This window comes from Schistocerca nitens, chromosome 6 (genome assembly GCF_023898315.1).
Source record: "Schistocerca nitens isolate TAMUIC-IGC-003100 chromosome 6, iqSchNite1.1, whole genome shotgun sequence".
Lineage (NCBI taxonomy): Eukaryota > Metazoa > Arthropoda > Insecta > Orthoptera > Acrididae > Schistocerca > Schistocerca nitens.
In genome coordinates, this window is record NC_064619.1 from 519,450,914 (window position 1) to 519,472,018 (window position 21,105).

The 21,105-nt window shown below is 42.2% G+C and overlaps 1 protein-coding gene across 1 annotated transcript in view; it reads right to left on the minus strand.

Moving 5' to 3' along the window:
• Positions 1-13,296: 13,296 nt before the first annotated feature.
• The window catches only part of LOC126262923 (sorting nexin-2), a 47,912-nt gene continuing 40,103 nt past the window's right edge, over positions 13,297-21,105 (minus strand). Inside the window, exon 11 of the mRNA XM_049959844.1 lies at positions 13,297-13,777. Within this exon, the coding sequence (XP_049815801.1) occupies positions 13,727-13,777 (51 nt within the window). The 3' untranslated portion in view covers positions 13,297-13,726. The remainder of the gene's footprint in view (positions 13,778-21,105) is intronic.

Genomic DNA, 21,105 nt, shown 5'->3' on the forward strand with positions numbered 1-21,105 from the left:
CACCCCTCCGTGCACAATGACCTTCATCTTTTCAGATTCTGCCAGTTTCAGGCCCTCACAAACCAGGTATTGCAAAAACATATCTCTCTTGCATGGGCATTAGAAAACCACCTCTGCTCCCTCTGCAAGATACTGCTACTGTGCAATCTCTATTACACACAACACATCTCTGAAACTGAAGCCCTTGCTCTCCAGCAGGTGGAGGAGCATTCCAGGCACCAATTTCATAAATTATCCAACCTGCTGACATCCTAATGCTGCCTTGGTGCACCACTATCCAACCCCTACCCAGAGTGTTCCTCTTTATCAGCCTCTCACAGGCCCCAAACCCAACCTAGCTGACCTTTTCAACTTGCCACAATCCCACAAAACTCCCTAACAACACTCCACCAAATCCTGAGCTGAAGCATTTCTGGAACACTGTTGGTAACCTTTCCACCAAAATTTAACCATTTTGGACTTGTTGAGGACATACTCTCCTCCTCCTGATAACAGCAGTGGAAACACTTCTTTAGTCACCAACCCCTCCAACCAAATCCTACTTAATCCTAACATTGGGCCTTGCCTCTCCCAATTCATACCACCATCCAGCTTTTCCTTTCCCAGGTCCCTTCCTCAGAAAACCAACCTTTCAGCAGAAGCAGCAAAAGCATACACAACAAATCCTGACCTAATCATTCTACCTGCAGACAAAGGTTGAAGGCCTCTGCCAATTATCTGACTCCTCCATCTATAAACACTGCCAGAGTGATCCCATCCAAAAGTCCAATGTAACCTCCAATACCTGCTTAAAGCCTTAAGCTCTTCCGAGAACCTTTCCCCTGAATCCATTTCCCTCCTCACTCCTTTGACTCCCCACACGTCCAGCTTCCACACACTCGCCAAAACCAAAAACCCAACAATCCTGGTTATTGTGCCCCCACAGAAAGAATTTCTTCCTCATTGAGCAACTCCCTCAACCAACTGCCTATAGTATAGCCTCCAAAGTAAAAAATACGAAACACTTCCTTCACTGACTCTACACCACCCCACCTCTTTACCTCCTGGATCCATCTCAATCAATGTTGATGCCACTCCCCTATAGACTAACATCCCCCAGGCCCGTGGCTTACCTCTTCCCCAATCTCCTTCAGACTCCAAATCCACTACCTCATTCCTCGTGCACCTTACCAACTTTACCCTAAAACAAAAGTATTTCTCCTTTGAAAGGAGGGTATACAAACCTATCTGCAGCACAGCCATAGAAAACTGCATGGCATCCTCCTGTGCCAACCTGTTATGGGCCATCTAAGGAGACCTTCCTTATCTCCTCCCAAAATGCCATACACCTAGTCCGACTCAGGTTAATTGATGATATCTTCCTGATCTGGACTCAGGGCTAAGACGCTCTATCCTCACTCCCCCACAAACTAACACCTTCTGTCCCATCCACTTCACTCAGTCCACAACCTGGGCATTTACCACCTCAGGGTATATACATGGACAAGGAAAAAAAATTCCCGGATTCTCCCTGGTTAAAAATTGTTTTTTCCCCCAGGTGAAAACACACTTTTTCCATGCTAAGTGACATTCTTTCATTCTTGGTTAAGGTTTTATACACTGACGTAGAACTTTCCAACACTTTATATATAGTATTATGACAGTGTAAATTCGAATTCCACCAAAAACAGCAAGTTAGTTTCCGAAGCATTGAAATCAAAATTGTGATGCCCTCTTGTAAGCCAATCCATAGCTCATGTGATGTGATCTCTCCAGCCGATGACAGCACATATTCTGAGCATAGGGCATGTGATGTAGTCAGCCAATAGCAACATCGCCGTTAAATAGCACGAACACGCACATAGGGAAAGTTAATAGTTTAAATTAATATACATGATGCAGGTACAAGAAAAGCTACACTTCCTCATGTAATATTGGTCTCAAAGATTAATAAGCTATGAGAAAAGCTAAGCCTTCACTTGTAATATTGGTCTTTTTCTGCATGTGTCACATTCACAGATATATCACACAAATTGTGACAAAGCAAGCTGGGATCTCTTTACTTCCTCTGTTGTTTTGCCATCTTCCTCCTTATATTCATTTTATTTTCATTTTTACCTAATTACCATTAACATGCACAAGTATAATCTGCATTTCCATAAAAGAAAAAGGTTGGCCCTCAGTCTTAAGAAATATAGCACCAGGTCTAATTTTGTGCTTAGTTTTGTGTATGTATTAATTTCCTAATTTATTTTAACCATTCCTAGTTAATATCTTTTGCTACAGATCATTACAGGGTGAAATCAGTAATTGTTTCGAGAATTTTTTTTTCTTATAAACAAATATAAATTATGTACTAATTATAAACATTTGGAAGAAAAAAACTACTAGGATTCTTAAAGTATTTATTTGGCTCTATTCGAAAACATATTAGCAAAGCCAGCCCTTAATTAATTCCAAAATAAGTACCAGGTTTGTCAAAAGTATTGTTTGTATAACTATATCTGCTAATTTATATCTAAAACAAAGATGATGTGACCTACCAAATGAAAGTGCTGGCAGGTCGACAGACACACAAACAAACACAAACATACACACAAAATTCAAGCTTTCGCAACAAACTGTTGCCTCATCAGGAAAGAGGGAAGGAGAGGGAAAGACGAAAGGATGTGGGTTTTAAGGGAGAGGGTAAGGAGTCATTCCAATCCCGGGAGCGGAAAGACTTACCTTAGGGGGAAAAAAGGACGGGTATACACTCGCACACACACACATATCCATCCAACTATATCTGCTAATTTCATTATTTAAACAAATAATTCAACCTAACCTGTGTTAAAAAGAAGGATTTTTTTGTGTATTCAGTTAACTGAATGAGTAACATTTTAATTTTTATTTCTGTACCTTAAACATCAGACAATGTATAGTTTCAGTGGCTATTATTGAGAGGATATATAAAGGCCTGATTTTTGGTCCCGAAACATACAGTCCACGGCCGATTTCCAGACGTGAAACACGTATTGGTTAGATTAACAACAATGCATCAACTTAACAGTGGAATAAGTGCAACACAAATACGCCATATGTTAAAACAATTAATGACAATGTCTGTTTAATTTATTTGAAAAGTAGTGTCACATGTACTGTATTATTCTGCAAGAACTGTGTGGTTAGGTTTATTCTGCTCTAGATGTTCAACAGAAAACTATTGTAGCAGTATGCTGATGTTGCCTGCAACCTATTAATGAGGCTTATCACCATTTACCAATAGTAAATAGGTCATATGATTGTGTGTAATAGTGGGGGGGGGGGGGGGTTGTGATCAGGAAAGTAAAGAACTGTGAAACGCAATTGTGCAGCTATCAGCAACATCATTTACAATAGTCAGTGGCATTTCCCCTCATACTCCCAATCCTCACACCACCCCCAAGTACCAGCTACAAAAGGAGTGCTCCCTTCGTCACCCAATATCACCAACGATTAACAACTGAACCACATACTTCGACAGGGCTTTATCTATCATCCTGCCCTGAAATGAGGGACATCCTACCAAAGATCCTTCCCACCTCTCCTAAAGTGGTGTTCCGTTGCCTAACCAATCTCCACATCATCGTAGTCCATCCCTATGCCATTCCCAATTGCAACCCCCCTGCCACACCAATAATATCCCTGTGGAAGACCCAGGTGCAAGACCTGTCCAATCCATCCACCCTGCACTTCCTATTCCAGCCCTGTCACAGGCTTATATTATCCCATCAGAGGCTGGGCAGCCTTTGAAAGCAGCTATGTCACATCAGCCCTGCTGCAATCATTGCACAGCTTTTTATATTGGTATGACTACAAACCAGCTGTCCATCAGGGTCGAAAGGCCACTGCCAAACTGTGGCCAACAGCAGAGTAGATCATCCTGTGATACAAGATACAGCTGAATGCAATGTGTGTGAATTCAATGGTTCCTTCACAACCTGGGCCATCTGAATACTACCCTCCATCGTCAGCTTTTCTGAACTGTGCAGATGGTAGTTAGCCTTACAACACAGTCTCTGCTCCTGAAATTATCCAGCATCAACCTACGGTAACCTACTGTCCCCCACACACTCCACCCCACAGTTTCTGGCCCCTCTGTCCTGTCACCTCCTCCCTATGCACATTTCCTCACTTGCATTGTCTGCTGCTCTCTGCCAATGCACCTACCCATCTTTCCCGTTCCCTGCTCCTCTCCTCCTCCATTCTCCATTCCCTCTCCCTCCCCCCTGCTCACAGCCTCCTGATACTATACCTGGTGGAAGTCTTGTCATGCCTAGTCCCTGCAGTTTGCCTGCACCCCACCCATACCCTGCTATCCCTTCCCTTTCCCCACCACCTCCTGCTGCTGCTGCTTTCGTTCCACATGACAGCTGCATTCTGGTCCAAGCTACCAGAGATGGAGCTCATGTGTGCATGAAGTGTGCTTACTTGTTAATCTCTCTCACACACACACACACACACACACACACACACACACACACACACACAGAGAGAGAGAGAGAGAGAGAGAGAGAGAGAGAGAGAGAGAGAGTGTTTTTCCTTTTCTGAAGACAGCTTTCGCAGAAAGCTAATGAGTAACCACCTTTTCATTGTGGCTGTCTGCAAGTCTACATGTTATTTGCACGGAAAGCACCAATCTATCCTTTTCCTTGTATTGTTCATACGCCATAAGATACATCAGATAGATGTGAAGAACAGGACTTAAAGTTATTGAGATATTAATCACAACGAAGTTTTTGCTTTTCAGAGAGGTCATTATTTTCTTAATTTCTTGGCAGAGCATGGGATAGTTGTAATTTGGTTTGTATGTGGGATTGCTCCTTGCATGCATTCTTTTGCTTTACCCCTTGAACTGTTCCATGTCAATCTTTCCTAACTGACTGGTGTAAATCAGAGGTAGTCAACATTTTTTCTACCTACTACCTACCTTTGTATCTTGGTTAGTAGTAGAATTTTCTAACCACCCACCTATTCCACAGTAATGGCGATTTATAATGGAGAGAAGTAACTTTACAAAATTTCTAAAGCAGAGTTACAGCAAGTTAAAGTATGTAATAATAATTACGATATTCTTTATGTCAAAATTTTATGAAAACCCAATGAAAAATGTTTTTAATACCACTAACGTCTACCATGAAAGTTGAAACACCCATAAGTCAGTGTTAGAGACCAGGTTGATTACTACTAGTGTAAATTATCTCGTTGCTTTCCTTCATAATTTAATCCTCACATTTCTTAATTGATTTGCCTGCTCCCCTTAAATCCCCATTTCAACATAATTTTGGACATCACAGACTATTTTAAAATTTTTAATTTTTTGCCTTACAACAGCAGTTTTATGTTTTAGGAAATCACTTTTTACAATCTCGTATTTTCTGTTTTCTTGCACAACAGTTTGCCAAGTGCAGGTATAATTTTGTAGCACAAAATTTGTGGCAAGAAAGTTATCAGTACAAGTCAGCAATACAATTAACACTTTCGCTGCAGCATCGGTGCAGGCGTGCGACTCTCCAGTGCGGCCCAGCAATGTGTAAGTGCGGGCCGGTAATGCTCCTGTTAAAATAATCCAATCTATGTCTTGTCTTATATAAATGATTGTCTGGTTTCGGGTTTCCTGGAAGTGGACTTTCTTTGCAAAATGCAGAGAGCATAATATGATCAAATACCCATCTTCTTATATTCATCGCTATTCCTCTATCCTCAAACAGCGGTTCTTTCTTCCAATAGTCTTGTAATCGCGGATATTTAATGTTACATACGGGTAACGGAACACCCAGGAAAATTAGTAATTCGCCTATACTTAGAGGTTTCCATTTACAGACCCTAGATTCCTCTTTTGTATTTTCGCTCAGCAATATGTTGACTGCATTATCGTTCGTTTCGTCAACTACAAGTTGCAACAATTCGTCTGTTATCAATAATCTGAAGAAATCCATAGGAGAATTGCCAGCAGGATGAATTTGCAAAACTTCCTTCGTAAATGGGTGATATTGCATATTACGTGGTTCTTTATGCCAGGACTCACCTGGATTATCTCCGTGTGACAGGTCGGGCTCTTTTTCATCGTCGATTTCCACACAGTCATCGCGATCCATATTGTCAGATTCGGAACTGTCACGAAACAGATTCGAAAGCTGTGCTTCCACACTATTATCACTCTGCAGTTCTTCTGCAGCCTCTAAATGACAATCTCCGTGGTATGCCTCATCCTCACTACACAGAAAATCACTGTCGTCTAGTACACTAAGTAACTGTTCCTCTGTCAGTTTAACACTTTTCCTGCTCCTTTTCACATTGGAAGGTCCAGGTGTTGGTTCATTAGCCACCATCACAAACAATAAACGTTCGATAACTGACCACACAAAACAAAAGTTTACACGCTTTGATGCTAGTTTAGACGCTGCAACTAGACTGAGTAATCCGACAGTGAGAGCGGACGCTTATCAGTATCGGCCGCACTGGCTCATGGCTTGTGATGCTTATAAGTGTCAGCCGTAGCGAAAGTGTTAATGTAGCAGCTAGATGATTTCAGTGACAAATTGGGGACATTAAACTCATACTTATTCTCACAACATTTTTTTTCTTTATTAGAAACTTTTGCGTGGATGCGTGGGAGAAAATATGAATATTTGTGCCACATTGATCCAAGTGCACAAATCACCGTCTTCTGTAAGAACGTCTCAATCTCCCACTTTAGAACTGATATTGTTTTGAAAAATACAACCTGACATACCGATCCAAGTGAGAAACCCTACTTGTATCATTATGGCTCTAATAAAGTTGAAGTGATTCAAGTGCAAAATATTCTTATGCTTGTGACAGTTTGGAGTTCATGAAGTCAAAACAGGTGCTTTTTTATGTATAACAATGATCGTATACATACTTCATACAACTGACTATAGAGTAATTTTTCAACTGGTAACAAAAGAAATTTTTTATTTCAAATTCAACCATCTCAAGTCCATTATTTTTTCTGTTTCAGCAGTGTTTATATTCTTTGGTTTCGACAGTTCTTCCAGTGCACTGTATTCTCTTTGCTGCTCACAAGTGTAACACCATTGTTCTTTGTGTGTATTTCCTGTGTTTGAACAGCCTGTCCACAACATACTCAGACACTCTACAGCAGAAAATACATTAGCATTATGAAGTCCACTGAGTGACTCAAAGTAATACGGAAGTTTCCAGTGCTCATTCATCCTACCACTCCCTGACGAGGCACATGAATCTCTCAGGAAACATATGGAAGTAAGCCTATATGAAGAATCATCAGATAATGGAATTCTGAATGATATCTCGTCTAGAAAAACTCTGCTCGAGATCAGACTGACTGATTAACTAGCTTGCATTTTAACTTCCAGCACTGGAGGTCTCTGTGGTTTGGCTTTTATCAGAGATTTTATTACATCTGCATACTTTAAGAGACTGGCCACTGTTCCTTTTATGTGACAGGTAATTTGGGAGATGTGGACATTGATTAACACATTAGAGGAAGGAAACAGCTAATAAATACAGATTCATGGAAGAGGAATGTATGAAAATGCGAAAGAACAGCCTGTCAGGAATACACCAACACTGCGCCAGCAAATGTATTCGTGCCCATTGAATGTAATTGCTGCTTTATATGCAGGAAAATACATAACATGTAGTACCAGTTATTTTCATGGGATGCGCAAATGACTTGGTTATGTAATAATGTAAAAACTGCAGGGCCCAAACAACATATCAGGCACCTAGCCACAAAATTGTGACAGGACAGTTCATATGAGACAAAAGTTTGTAAAGATTTCTGTGTTGGTGTGATCCAAGCAAGCTATAATACTGATTATGCACTATGATTTTTTTAAAAAAAGAAGTCTCTGGAATTCCTGAAAATGCAAAACTGGATGGAAACCATCTTCAAACAAGCTCTCCAAGGAGAAATTGATAGGGATCAGAGAGCTTTCCTCAGTACAGGCACAACTGTGGGGAAAGGAAGTCTTCATGTCAATACTCTTCTACCATTCAATACTCCAGAGCGGTACAATAATAATATGTATGAATTACTCAAAGATAATGCGAGTCAGGAAAAGCCCATTCTAAAAAAAGCACATCAACAAAAAGTATTCAAAACATTCAATTTGTACTTTCATGTGCCTAAAACAAATACATGCAAAACTTGTGATAAGTCTCAAGTAGTGCTAAAAGCAGAGGAAGACCTAGAAATTTGCTTAGTTTTAAGAACCTAGAGAGATGATCATATCAAACTGGCAACTAAAGTGCAAGCTATTTTTAACAACTAAAGCATAAGTTAAAGATGATAAATCTTTAACAGCTACAACCTTTAACTTTGAGTGCCCACACCCCATTCAGTACTTAAATAAGAGGTGGTCTATTATCTAAGGCAATTTCAGATGGTCAATTTTGGAATACATTCCTACCTAAAAGATGGAGAAAAAGTAATTATGAACATGTGGCCTGAAGGGGTTCTCAGGAAGTGATGACCTTACTCCAGCACTATACAGAAGATTCTACACCCAATACTATCAAAACCCTGTGCCTTTTAAGTGAGTGCTGCTCTGGACAGAATACAAACTGTCTCATGTTGCATTTCATAGTGTTTCTGGTCAACAAATAGTTCCACCTCGAAAACATTGTTATGCACAACCTTGTCCATACATACTTACCAAATTACATGGATTTTTCTTTTTTAAGTCAAGAGCAAAAGGAAAAAGACATCTTCACACCTCAGGAGAGGATGCACTTTCTGTGTGGCTGTCTGAAGCATCAACCTGTCAATAATTCCTGACATGACTGCCAAGTTTCTGGGTTTTGAAAGCCTATCAGATTACCACACAGACTACCAACTGTTTTCAAAGAGGGTGCAAAGATATCACTGTGAAAGACAAGTCTTCAAGGGCTCAAACATTATGCATTACAATTATGGCTATAGAGAAAAGTATAAAGCGATTGACTTCAAACCTAGCGAAACAGACTTGCAGGCATTTGTGCAAGCCTCTCAAATTACATACCTGCACAGACTAGGACAGCAAAGCCAATACCACACAAAAAGATGCAAGACAAAGAAATTCATGAATTTGTTCCACCATTTCATCGTCTGTTCTACCAATCAGTTCCACATGTACTCATGAGATGATGAGACCCAGGATGATTAAAATGTGTTACCCTCCAGATGTGGAGATGATCAACTTAGATTACCTCCTCTGATCTTCATTGCTTCAATGTGATGCAACAGTAATTTCATTATTTGTTTGTACCAAAGTGATCCAAGCGATTTGTTTAATGCAGAAACCAAAATATTTTGTGCCTTTCAATAAGAAGATTCCAATAAAACTTTTTATTTATTGGAACGTATTAGTCAACATTTTAGCAAACATTAAACCATAAAAAATGACCCTTTTCCTTAAAACTAACACTAGTTTTCTCGAAATGACAAGAATGCCACATGGATCAGTATGGTTCTACTTTCGCCAGTTGAGAATGGCTACACACTGTTTGCCATACAAACAGCTGCACCTAGACGGACAAGGCGGACTGCGATCATTGCTGGCAGGCAGGTAGATGGTACCACATATGAAAAATGAGAACACTTAACTTTGAACTACACACCCACAAAACATAAATGTTACTATGTCGTCACACCTCCATGGTTGTAAATACAAGCATCCAGTTGCTACAGCATGTAATTGTACAGGTACTGAATGTAAGTCATGTGACACTCCATCCCATGCTGCTTGCATCCGAGTGCACAGTTACCACAGATAGGTGGGTGAAGTAGTTGAAATCCTGACGACACAGTCCATGGTACACCTCTAATTCTCAATCAGGGAGAGATCAGGCGATGCAGCTGGCCATGCTCAGGAGATGGTAGCAGTACGAGGACAAGCATTGTCCTGTTGAAATAGGGCATAAGTGTGGTCATTTGCGAATGGCAGAGGCATTTGTTGCAGGACTTCCTTCATGTACCACATGGCTGTCACAGAGCCCATTAGGGACACTAGTGATGAATGGGCACCATAATATACCACTATCCACACCAAACTGATGGGACGTGATATGGAAGACCACACAACGGCTCTTCATGCTCTCCAACCTGTGGTCAACACCTCCAATGCAGAAACAGGACTCATCACTGAAGATGACACATTGCCAATTTGCAGGATCCTCCCATGTCCATCATTCCCAACACCAGGGGAGTTGGGCATAAGGCTACATCTACATCTACATTTACACTCCGCAAGCCACCCAACGGTGTGTGGCGGAGGGCACTTTGCGTGCCACTGTCATTACCTCCCTTTTCTATTCCAGTCGCGTATGGTTCGCGGGAAGAACGACTGTCTGAAAGCCTCTGTGCGCGCTCGAATCTATCTAATTTTACATTCGTGATCTCCTCGGGAGGTATAAGTAGGGGGGAGCAATATATTCGATGCCTCATCCAGAAACGCACCCTCTCAAAACCTGGCGAGCAAGCTACACCGCGATGCAGAGTGCCTCTCTTGCAGAGTCTGCCACTTGAGTTTGCTAAACATCTCCGTAACGCTATCACGGTTACCTAATAACCCTGTGACGAAACGCGCCGCTCTTCTTTGGATCTTCTCTATCTCCTCCGTCAACCTGATCTGGTACGGATCCCACACTGATGAGCAATACTGAAGTATAGGTCGAACGAGTGTTTTGTAAGCCACCTCCTTTGTTGATGGAGTACATTTTATAAGGACTCTCCCAATGAATCTCAACCTGGTACCCGCCTTACCAACAATTAATTTTATATGATAATTCCACTTCAAATCGTTCCACACGCATACGCATATATTTTACAGAAGTAACTGCTACCAGTGTTTGTTCCGCTATTATATAATCATACAATAAAGGACCCTTCTTTCTATGTATTCGCAATGCATTACATTTATCTATAAATGATGATTAACTGACAACCTCATCTGCCGACAGGTGTTGTTGTTATACCTCGATGTGGACAGCTGAAAATGTGTGCCCCGACCGGGACTCGAATCCGGGATCTCCTGCTTACATAGCAGACGCTCTATCCATCTGAGCCACCGAGGGCACAGGTGAATAGCGCGACTGCAGAGACTTATCCCTTGCACGCTTGCCGTGAGACTCACATTCCCAACTGTCCACAATTCTACATATGTATTGTACCTTACAGACATTTGCCCACCCACTCATTACTCGCGCACGCTTTGGCGATTCCCGTAAGGTACAATACATATGTAGAATTGTGGACAGTTGGGAATGTGTGTCTCACGGGAAGCGTGCAAGGGATAAGTCCCTGCAGTCGCGCTATTCACCTGTGTCCTCGGTGGCTCAGATGGATCATAGAGCGTCTGCCATGTAAGCAGGAGATCCCGGGTTCGAGTCCCAGTCGGGGCACACATTTTCAGCTGTCCACATCGAGGTATAACAACAACACCTGTCGGCAGCTGAGGTTGTCAGTTAGTCATCATTTATTCCAGGGAAAAGCCGCACGGTCATCAACAGTAACTGTTCTTTCGAGAACAAGTTTCTGTCTTCATATATACATTAATCTATGTTAAGGGTCAGTTGCCACTCCCTGCACCAAGTGCCTATCCGCTGCAGATCTTCCTGCATTTCGCTACAATTTTCTAATGCTGCAACTTCTCTGTATACTACAGCATCATCCGCGAAAAGCTGCATGGAACTCCGACACTATCTACTAGGTCATTTATATATATATTGTGAAAAGCAATGGTCTCATAACACTCCCCTGTGGCACGCCAGAGGTTACCTTAACGTCTGTAGACGTCTCTCCATTGATAACAACATGCTGTGTTCTGTTTGCTAAATACTCTTCAATCCAGCCACACAGCTGGTCTGATTTCCCGTAGGCTCTTACTTTGTTTATCAGGCGACAGTGCGGAACTGTATCGAACGCCTTCCCGAAGTCAAGGAAAATGGCATCTACCTGGGAGCCTGTATCTAATATTTTCTGGGTCTAATGAACAAATAAAGCAAGTTGGGTCTACACGATCGCTGTTTCCGGAATCCATGTTGATTCCTACAGACTAGATTCTGTGTTTCCAGAAATGACATGATACGCGAGCAAAAAACATGTTCTAAAATTCTACAACAGATCAACGTCAGAGATATAGGTCTATAGTTTTGCGCATCTGCTTGACGACCCTTCTTGAAGGCTGGGACTACCTGTGCTGTGGGGAAGGGGGGTGAGGGCAAGAGTGCCGAGCTTCATAATGATCCATATGCACCTAACCCTGCATAATTCAACCACCTGATAATGATACCTGCACTTGCAGGATGTTGCAGAGAAGACAGGTCAGCCCACTGATGACCTGCCCCCAACATTGTCATTTCATCTATCAGTGCTCGGTGGACAATCCATTGGTCCTTCCTCCTTGTAGTGTGTGATGTCTACATCCAGCATGTCATTCAGGCATTTGTTCTTGGAATCACTGCCACCGACAATGAGCAGTGGTCTCATCTAGATGGGCAATCTGCTGTCTAACAGTCGCCTCGGCATTGTGCACATTCAGAACATTACGCAGTGACATTACACCTGCTGTACTGGCTAATGTGGTCACTTATGACCTCTTTATATGAACCAATAGGCATTACTTCATGGTCTCTCCCGCACTCACTGTGTGTGCAGCTGACCATGAAAAAGTAATCATCAGCATAGCTTACTGTGTGCAACATATCCATCCAGTCTGCAGTGGGTTGACTGGATCCTTCTGGTTGCAATACGATGATCAGTGTATTTAGAATTGTGTTAATAGCCAGTTTGTCTTTTGTTATCCTTTACATCTGAGAATTTTGTATGCACATTTAACAACATAATTATGCTCTTTCAATCTTAAGGTTTTTTTTTTTTCATATTCAGTCATTCATAACTCTGAAACGTTTGAAAAAACGTTGAAAAATTTATTTGCAGTTCTTTGAATCTTAACATTCCATTTAAAAAAAAAAAGATTCATTTTCAAAGTACTTCAAAGCATTCTTGTAATGCTGTTACACAATTTATGAACAAAAATATTATTCTTACACATGACACTAAGATCTTTTCCAACATTCACAGCACATGGAGAACAAACCTCTGAAGCAGTGCCCCTAAGGACTAGAGAAATACATTTGAGACTTAAGAAATATTTTCAGTTTCATCACATGGATTCACTATTCAACAAAAATACAATTCAAGGAGAAGCATGAGATTACACAGAGTTAAACAATAGGAACTATATAAATATACAGCAATGCAATTAAACAAATTAACAGTTGAAACTAACCATGTAAGACATCCTATACATATACTTTGCATTTCATTTGTCAAAGAGGTTACAGAAAGTTTCACATTTCTGAAACAAAAATAAGTTTTCTTTAACATAAACTTTTGACGTATATATAATTAACAACAACTATTATTCCAGTTCCATGAGTAAATATTTGCCAGACTCAAGGAACAGAGGCATTTTAACAATTACTGCTGGAATCAGCCTGCCATAGAAATATGCCTGTAGCAATGCTGTACAAAACTGCCATCCAGCAAACATTCAACACAAATATTGGTTTGATTTCCTCTGTCAATTTACTGCCACAGACTTTACACAAACAGTTTGGTTTCATCTTCACTTGATGATACATTTTGACTGCTATGCAGCATACATAGCATACCAAAAAAACAGTAGGAATGGAAATATGGAATGTTTTTTGGTTGAACACTGATCCAATTTGTTCATGCTATGGCCTTAGCTTCAGGCATAAATGCTTCCCAATATTTAATCAGCTGAAAATGTAAAATGACATGACATTAGCATTTTTTTTTTTTTAAATATCCATCTGCTAATAAATTTTAACATTTTTCTCATCAAACATCACTGGATTTTCACAACCAAACTTCCTTTCACAACTAAGTCAAAAAAATGCAGTCACTAACTTCTTTACATATGTCTACTGTTCGAAAGGATTTGTATGGTCCACCAAGACATTATTACTACACATGGTTAGCTTTTTCAACACCACTTGTAATTAAACTGCAACATTCAGAAAGAATTGTCCACACAGATCTAAGGTCTGGGGATGTATGGAAAAGGTTACCAGCAAAAGGTATTGAGATTGCACAGATATGCACAAGCTGCACCTGTATTTCCTGTTTTTGTGTTACAAGAATGATTAATGTTATGATGCAATCAGTTGGTGAAGAGCCTTCCAAAATAAGGAAACAAGATTGCAGTTGTCATTTGATCTGGACAAGGAGTGCTGTATCAGATGGGTAATAATGAACAGGGCAAATTATTTACCTCTGGAAAATTAATTTGTCATACTATGATATTTCAGCTCACACAAAGAAAGCTTCTGTCTGCATTGAAGATTTGACAATGTGCTACACACATGCCAGCTACAAGTGGTATGTGAACCTCTGACACTGATATGCTTAGTCGAAAGTGTAGTGTTCCTGAACAGTAATCATTTCAATCTGTCAGTGATAGCTGCACGAGAGTTAGATGCTACTGTTGTGACTGCAATCTGACAGCAGCTACATCAGCACATTGCAGCGGCCAAGGGAATACCCTTTAAATCATGTCACAGCAGCAAAGTATCACAGGTAAAATTAAAGCCTTCTATGAAAAATTGTAACATTGTCTTCCTTGGGCTGCATATTAACAGTTTTCCACTGAACACATCTGAAGACTGTCAGCAGTAATATTGAGGTCCCCTAGGAAATATTTCTGGTGCTTTTTTGAAGTAAACGCAAGTTTAAGAAGATTCCCAGGAATCAATCCAAACTCTCCAAAGTACATACCACAATTCATTGCAGCTAAATGTAGCCCCTGTAATTCTCAATCTGTGCCAAAGTCTCAGTGAGATCAGAAGCAATAAACTAGAACAGCATCAATGCAAATCATCATGACTGATGTGTTTTCACTAATATTTATTCGCAGACTATCAAAATATGTTTTACACTAATACAGATTTCTGCTGAGCAACAATCAGCTTCAATAGATGACAACTCTGTCACAAATCTTCAATGGTGTGAAACTACTTTGTGATGCATGAAAATTATTTCTGCGATTACCTGATTCTGTAATCACAATCATTTATGTTGCCATGTCCATTTTTGTTTTGTTTTGTTTTTAATATGCAAAAACAACTGCACTTCAGTACCATAGAACACTAAAACAAAAAGTGGAGTTGAAAACTACAACACGTTAAGCCCAATTGACGGGACGACAGCTAAAATACAGGGACTTTGAGAAAGGTCCATGAAATATGTCAGAGACAATGGATATCCTGAATTAAAGATTAAATGTCTTTCGCCATATTGCTATGACGGGTAAAAAGTAAAACACACTTGACAGCCTGGGAGCCATTCACTAAAATGGCTGATATCTCAGACAGCAAAAACATTAATGGGAACATATGACCAACTGTCAAAGGTTGACGGCAATGAGCACAAAGTGATGAGGGATCACCACTTAAATGACGATGGCTAAAAAGACAATGCCCAATACACAACTGGCTAAAATGATCTCACGGCGAGAGGGCCGAGAGGAGATCGTCCAAGCTGCTGGGAATGGTTTAATTTCAAAGAGCTTGTTCCCATAAAGGGAAGACCAGTGAAGATGCCAAAGCGACACCACCTGCTAACAGACAGCAACACAAAGATCATCAAAGGAAACAGAAGAACTAGCAGGCTGAGGTACGAGGACTGCAGTCTTGGCAGCCGCCTCGGTGGCTGCCTTTTCCATCAGACCAACATGACCAGGGACCTACATGAACATCACAGTGGCTCCCTCAAGACTGAGCAAGAGAGTTTTCCTGGACCTCTTGCACTAAGGAGTGGACAGTGTACAGCACACACAGACTCTGAAGGGCACAGAGTCGGAGAAGATGACAATTAAAAAGCCTGTCGCAGGATGTACTGCATTGCCTGATACAGGGTGAAGAGCTCCGCTGTAAATACAGAGTAGTGTTCAGGAAGGTGATATCAAAACATTGAAGGCACACACTACACCACAGTCAGTCTGAGAGCCATCAGTGAACACAAAGGTACTACCGCGAAGTTGCATGTGAAGGTCAAGAAACTTACAGCAATAGAGTGAGGCTGGAGAAGTGACCTTAGGAAGGGAATGAATTCCAGGTGAAAATGGGCTGTCACACGAAGCCAAGGTGGTGAAGGGTTTACATCCACTGGGAAAATGGCAAATAGTGTTGAGTTAAGCTACTGAAGTAATAGCTGAAAGCTAACTCCACGAGGTAGTAGAGAAGAGGGATGCGCCCCATCCTGGAGATAGGAGTCATAAAAGGAGGCAGGAAAGGATGGGTGGCCAGGTATGGCAGACTAACAGCATGCATATATGCTGAGGAGAAAATCATGGTGGTATGACAGCAGTAGTTCAGCAGCTTCTGCATACAGACTCATCTGGGCTAGTGTAAAAGGTGCCAGAGGCCAAATGGATGCCATGATGGTGGAGTTTATTGAGACAGTGTACGATGGAAGGACGTGCAGCTGCATAAATGAAACACCCATAGTCTAGTTTCGAACGGACAAGCGACTGGTACACACGGAGGAGGGTGGTTCGATCTGCTCACCAGGAAGTACCACTGAGGACACACAGGACACAGAGGAACCATGTACAGTGACTGACCAGGTAAGACACGTGGCACGACCAAGAAAGTTTCCTTTGAGCATGGCCCCCACAAATTTCGTAGTTTCAACAAAAAGAGCAACAGGCTTAAGATGTAAAGACAGTGGAAGAAAACAATTGTGCCAAAAGAAACAGTCTTGTCAGTGGAAAAGTGAAAGCTATTGTCGATGCTCCATGAGTAAAGATGATCAAGACAATGCTGAAAACATCGCTCAAGGAGAGAAGTCCGGGGAGAACTGCAATAGATGGCAAAAATCAACGAAAAGGGAACCAGAGCTGCTTGGCAGGAGACAGGCTATAATATGGTTAATGGTGATAGCCAAGACGACAATGCTTAGGACGGAACCCTGACGCACACGATTTTCCTGGATATAGGTGTTCGACAAGGCAGAACCTACACATACCTCGGAAACTCCATCTTTTAAAAATTCCTGAAGGAAACTAGGCATGCAGCCTCGGAAGCCCTACGTACAGATAATTCAGAGGACACCAATAGTCCAGCAGGTATCATAGGCTTTCTCCAAATCAAAGAACATTGCAACATTCCAGTATCTTCACAGGAAACCATTCTTGACATGGGTTGACAAAGTGACAAGGTGGTCACCTGCCGAACGATGCACTCTAAAGCCAAATTGCAAAACTTGAGCCATCATACCAGCAGGGCACGAACCATACATTCCATCACATTGTAAACACAGCTGATGAGAGAAATGGGGCAGTAGCTAGAAGAAAAGTGTTTGTCCTTACTGAGCTTGGGTATCGGTATGACAGCGGCTTCATGGCAGCACCTGGGAAATGTGCCCTCTGCCCAGATGTGATTGTACATGTGAAGGAGAAAGTGCTTGTCTGCAAGAAAAACGGTCTGCAAAATCTGAATGTGAACATCATCTGGCCCTGGGGCAGAGGATCAGGATGAATTGAGAGCATCACCTAGATTCCTCATAGTAAAGGTGGTATTGTAGCACTCAATTCTGAGAAGAGAAGGATATTGCCCAGGCATCTCTCACTCGTTTCCAATGGAGGAAGAAAGGGCGATAGTGGGTGGAGCTCGAAATCTCTGCAAAATAGCGGCCTAAGGTGTTGAAGATAGCAATAGGGTTCACTATGACATCCTCTGCTGTGGTCAGGCCATAAATTGGGGAAAGGACCTCAGTCCCAGAGGCCAGAGCTCGGCCCACATGATGGAAGAGGGAGTGGAACTGTTGGAAGACCTAGTAATGAAATTCAGCTAGGTTTCTTTTTTGCTATCCCAAAGAACGTGACGACACTGCACACGCAACTGTTTACAATGAATGCAGTTTGCCAGTGGAGGAAGATGATTAAAAATGCAGAGAGCGCATCTCAGCACACGAATTGTGCTGCGGCATGCCTCACTCCACCAAGGACATGGCATGGTAAAGATGAAGTGCGGGAATGGAAAGTTACGCAGCGATAAGGATAATGTTGGTAAGGTATTCTACCTGGTCATCACAACTGGGGAAATTTTTTTCATTGAAGTTCACCAGGGAGGAGTAAGGCCTCTAGTCACCCTTAGAAAGCTACCATTCAGGTGTGCACATAGGTGGGGTAGAAGTCAGCAAACTGTTAGCACATGAGAAATGGTTGCTTGAGTGTGTGTCAGAGACTGGACTACTCTAGACGATGGACAAGCCGGCAGTGCAGAAGGAGAGGTCCAAATGGGAATAGGTATGCACTGAGTCTGAAAGGAACTTGGGTGCTCCTGTGTTATGACACATGAGGGCAAGTTGGTTGAGAAGATCAGCCAAGAGGGCACCTCTATGACAGGTTTGAGAGTACCACAAACAAGATGGTGTCCATTAAAGTCACTGAGCAGTAGAAAGGGCTGAGGGAGTTGCCCAATAACCTGGACAAAGTCTGCCCTGGTGACACCAGATGAGCAGCATGACTCCCCCATGTGAGATGGAAGGCCGTAGGATCCCGCTCTAAGAGATCTGGAGAGGCACCGGCATTCTCGTCTGTCTGTCGGGTCCAGGGCAGAAAAATGGTTGGCAGTGCGCACTGGCAACACGGCGGTCAGCCTGTGGTGACACCGTTCAAGAGGATCTGCAAGTTGGCGAAGAAGACCATTTGCCTCCGATTGCTTGGAGCCTTTGTGGGTGGCAGATGAAGATTCAGATGTTTGTTGGCTTGAGGGCATAAGAAGTCTTCACGAGAGTATTCCTTCTGCCCTTTCCGGCCTGCCGGTTGTGTAGCAGGTGGCTGCCCTATGAGGCAGATTTTTTATGGCTTGTGCAGCTGGAGAAGGAGACAGGGATGCTACCATGACACAGTGATTTTACAACAGCAGTGCTGAATTTGAGGTCGCAGGTCTGTGTGACCACGTCCTTCATAGAGCGAGATCTAGCAACAACATACTGTGTGCTGAAAAGTAATACACAGTGTTTCTGACTAGCTAGCAACTTGGGAGCAACAGGTTAAGTCACCGTTTCCTTCAACCAGATCTCCTGGATGGTCTGCTCATCGAGATACACGGGACAATCTTGGGATGAGGCTGCATGATCGCCACTGCAATTGATGCAGCGGGTAATAGCAGGCAGACAATTGCCTTCGTTAGCATTCTTACCACAGGTTACACATTTGGCTGAGCGTTGACAGGAAATGCGAGTGTGGTTGTAATGATGACACTGTTAGCAGCACATTGGGTTTGGGATATACGGTCAGACTGTGATAACTCAGTCTGCTTTGATGTCTGAGGGAAGCACTACTCTATCTACACCAGAAAAAGAATGCGTGTGGGCACCGAGGATGCATCTACCTTTTTTATCACCCAATAGTCTGCAATAATGCCCTGATCACAGAGGTATGTTTGGATTTGTGCCTCAGTCAGACAATTGAGCAGCCTAGTGTAAGTAACACCAAACAAAAAACTCAGTGTGCGATGTACCTTGACATGGACAGGGTAGCCATGGAGGAGCAAAGCTGCAAGCAGTCTCCAAAAGCAAAGTGCCATTGTGTACATGAGAGTGGGATTTCACAGGGCTGGCAACTCCAACACATTTCTGGATAATGAACGGATTTACCATTGCAAAGGACTGACCGTCTTCAGTATGTGAAACCACGAGGAACCCTAGTGCTGCTGGGAGGGTCTTTGAATCGTTAGCCTCATTTTGTTTCTGTTTAGTAGATGTAGACTGTGAAGGAGATGAGTGACTCACTGTGACACAACTGCCAGCGTGTCCAATAGTGTGCTCCTTCCAGCCTTCCCCCCCCCCCCCTGCCCGCCTCTGACCCTCACGGGGGTCCCACCCGCCTTAGATGGTAGTTCACACCTCAGGTTACATCCCAACACCTAACAGAGGAACCAATTGGCAATTTGAGAAGGTAACAGCTCAGGCGATCACCCCTCCCTGGGTCTGACCTGTACCAGAGGGTACATCCAAATCCTACCTATCAAGCCACGGCTGGGAATTATGCCTTAACCAGCCACCTGTTACTTATCAGATGTGTGACCCGACATTCAGGAGTGCACCGGGAGGAAGAAGAAGAGGAACCTCTAACACCGAAGCAGAGGAAGGACAGCAGAAGGGGAACAAAGAAAGAAAAGATCAGCGAAAAGCAGTGGAGAGACTGTTCTGATGTCAGGCTACTGAAAATGCAGAACATCCCGACACGTTCCCCAAGGGAGGGTAAAAAGAATAGCGGGAGGATAGACATGCAACACCAAAGGGAAAAGGTGCTGCGACGGCTGAGGCCCTATGGTAGCCAAGCAAGAACCCACCAAAGAGTGGCGAGCCCACTGGGAGGGAGGGGGGTGGTTGTGTCTATAATCTATGACCAAATATTAAATGAAGTCCCATGTATTCTGACTGATTTTGTAATTTCAAATTCAGTATAGCACATTTGCACACTATCACTACTATAATCTTGATTAAACAATGATTGTGCGCTTGCACTGCCTTCTCCTTGGTCCTATCAAGAATCAAACAAGAAATCAGTTGCATTTATGATACTCATCTAAACTGCTTCATTAAGGCATGTTTTTGGTCAGTTAATAGTATATGGAGGTTGGTATTAATTGGCCTCAAATGGCTATGGTAGACATGGAAATACAACACTGGTGGCAGCAGCAGATATCTGTAACTTACTTACATGGACTAAAAATAAAGGAACGAGGGAAGGCTTTGCTCAGCTGAGGTGTTAAGAAGGCACATGAGTAAGAAAGAGGCACACGAGTATGACTGGAAACATTGCTAAGCTTTCTTACGATCGTCTTCAGAGGTAGGTGTAGGAAACATAGGTGCCTATTAAGCACTCAACATCTGAACTCTACAGAGCAATGTTGCTTTTTCTTCTTCTATTATTTACATTTGACCGAATACTTTCATTCTGATCTCTGCCATGTTCATAATATTCAAATATCTAAACTGATTATTAAGTTTAGCAGGTATATCATTCAATCACACTGTAAAGCTTAACTGAAAATTTTTTAATGATTAGCAGTAAT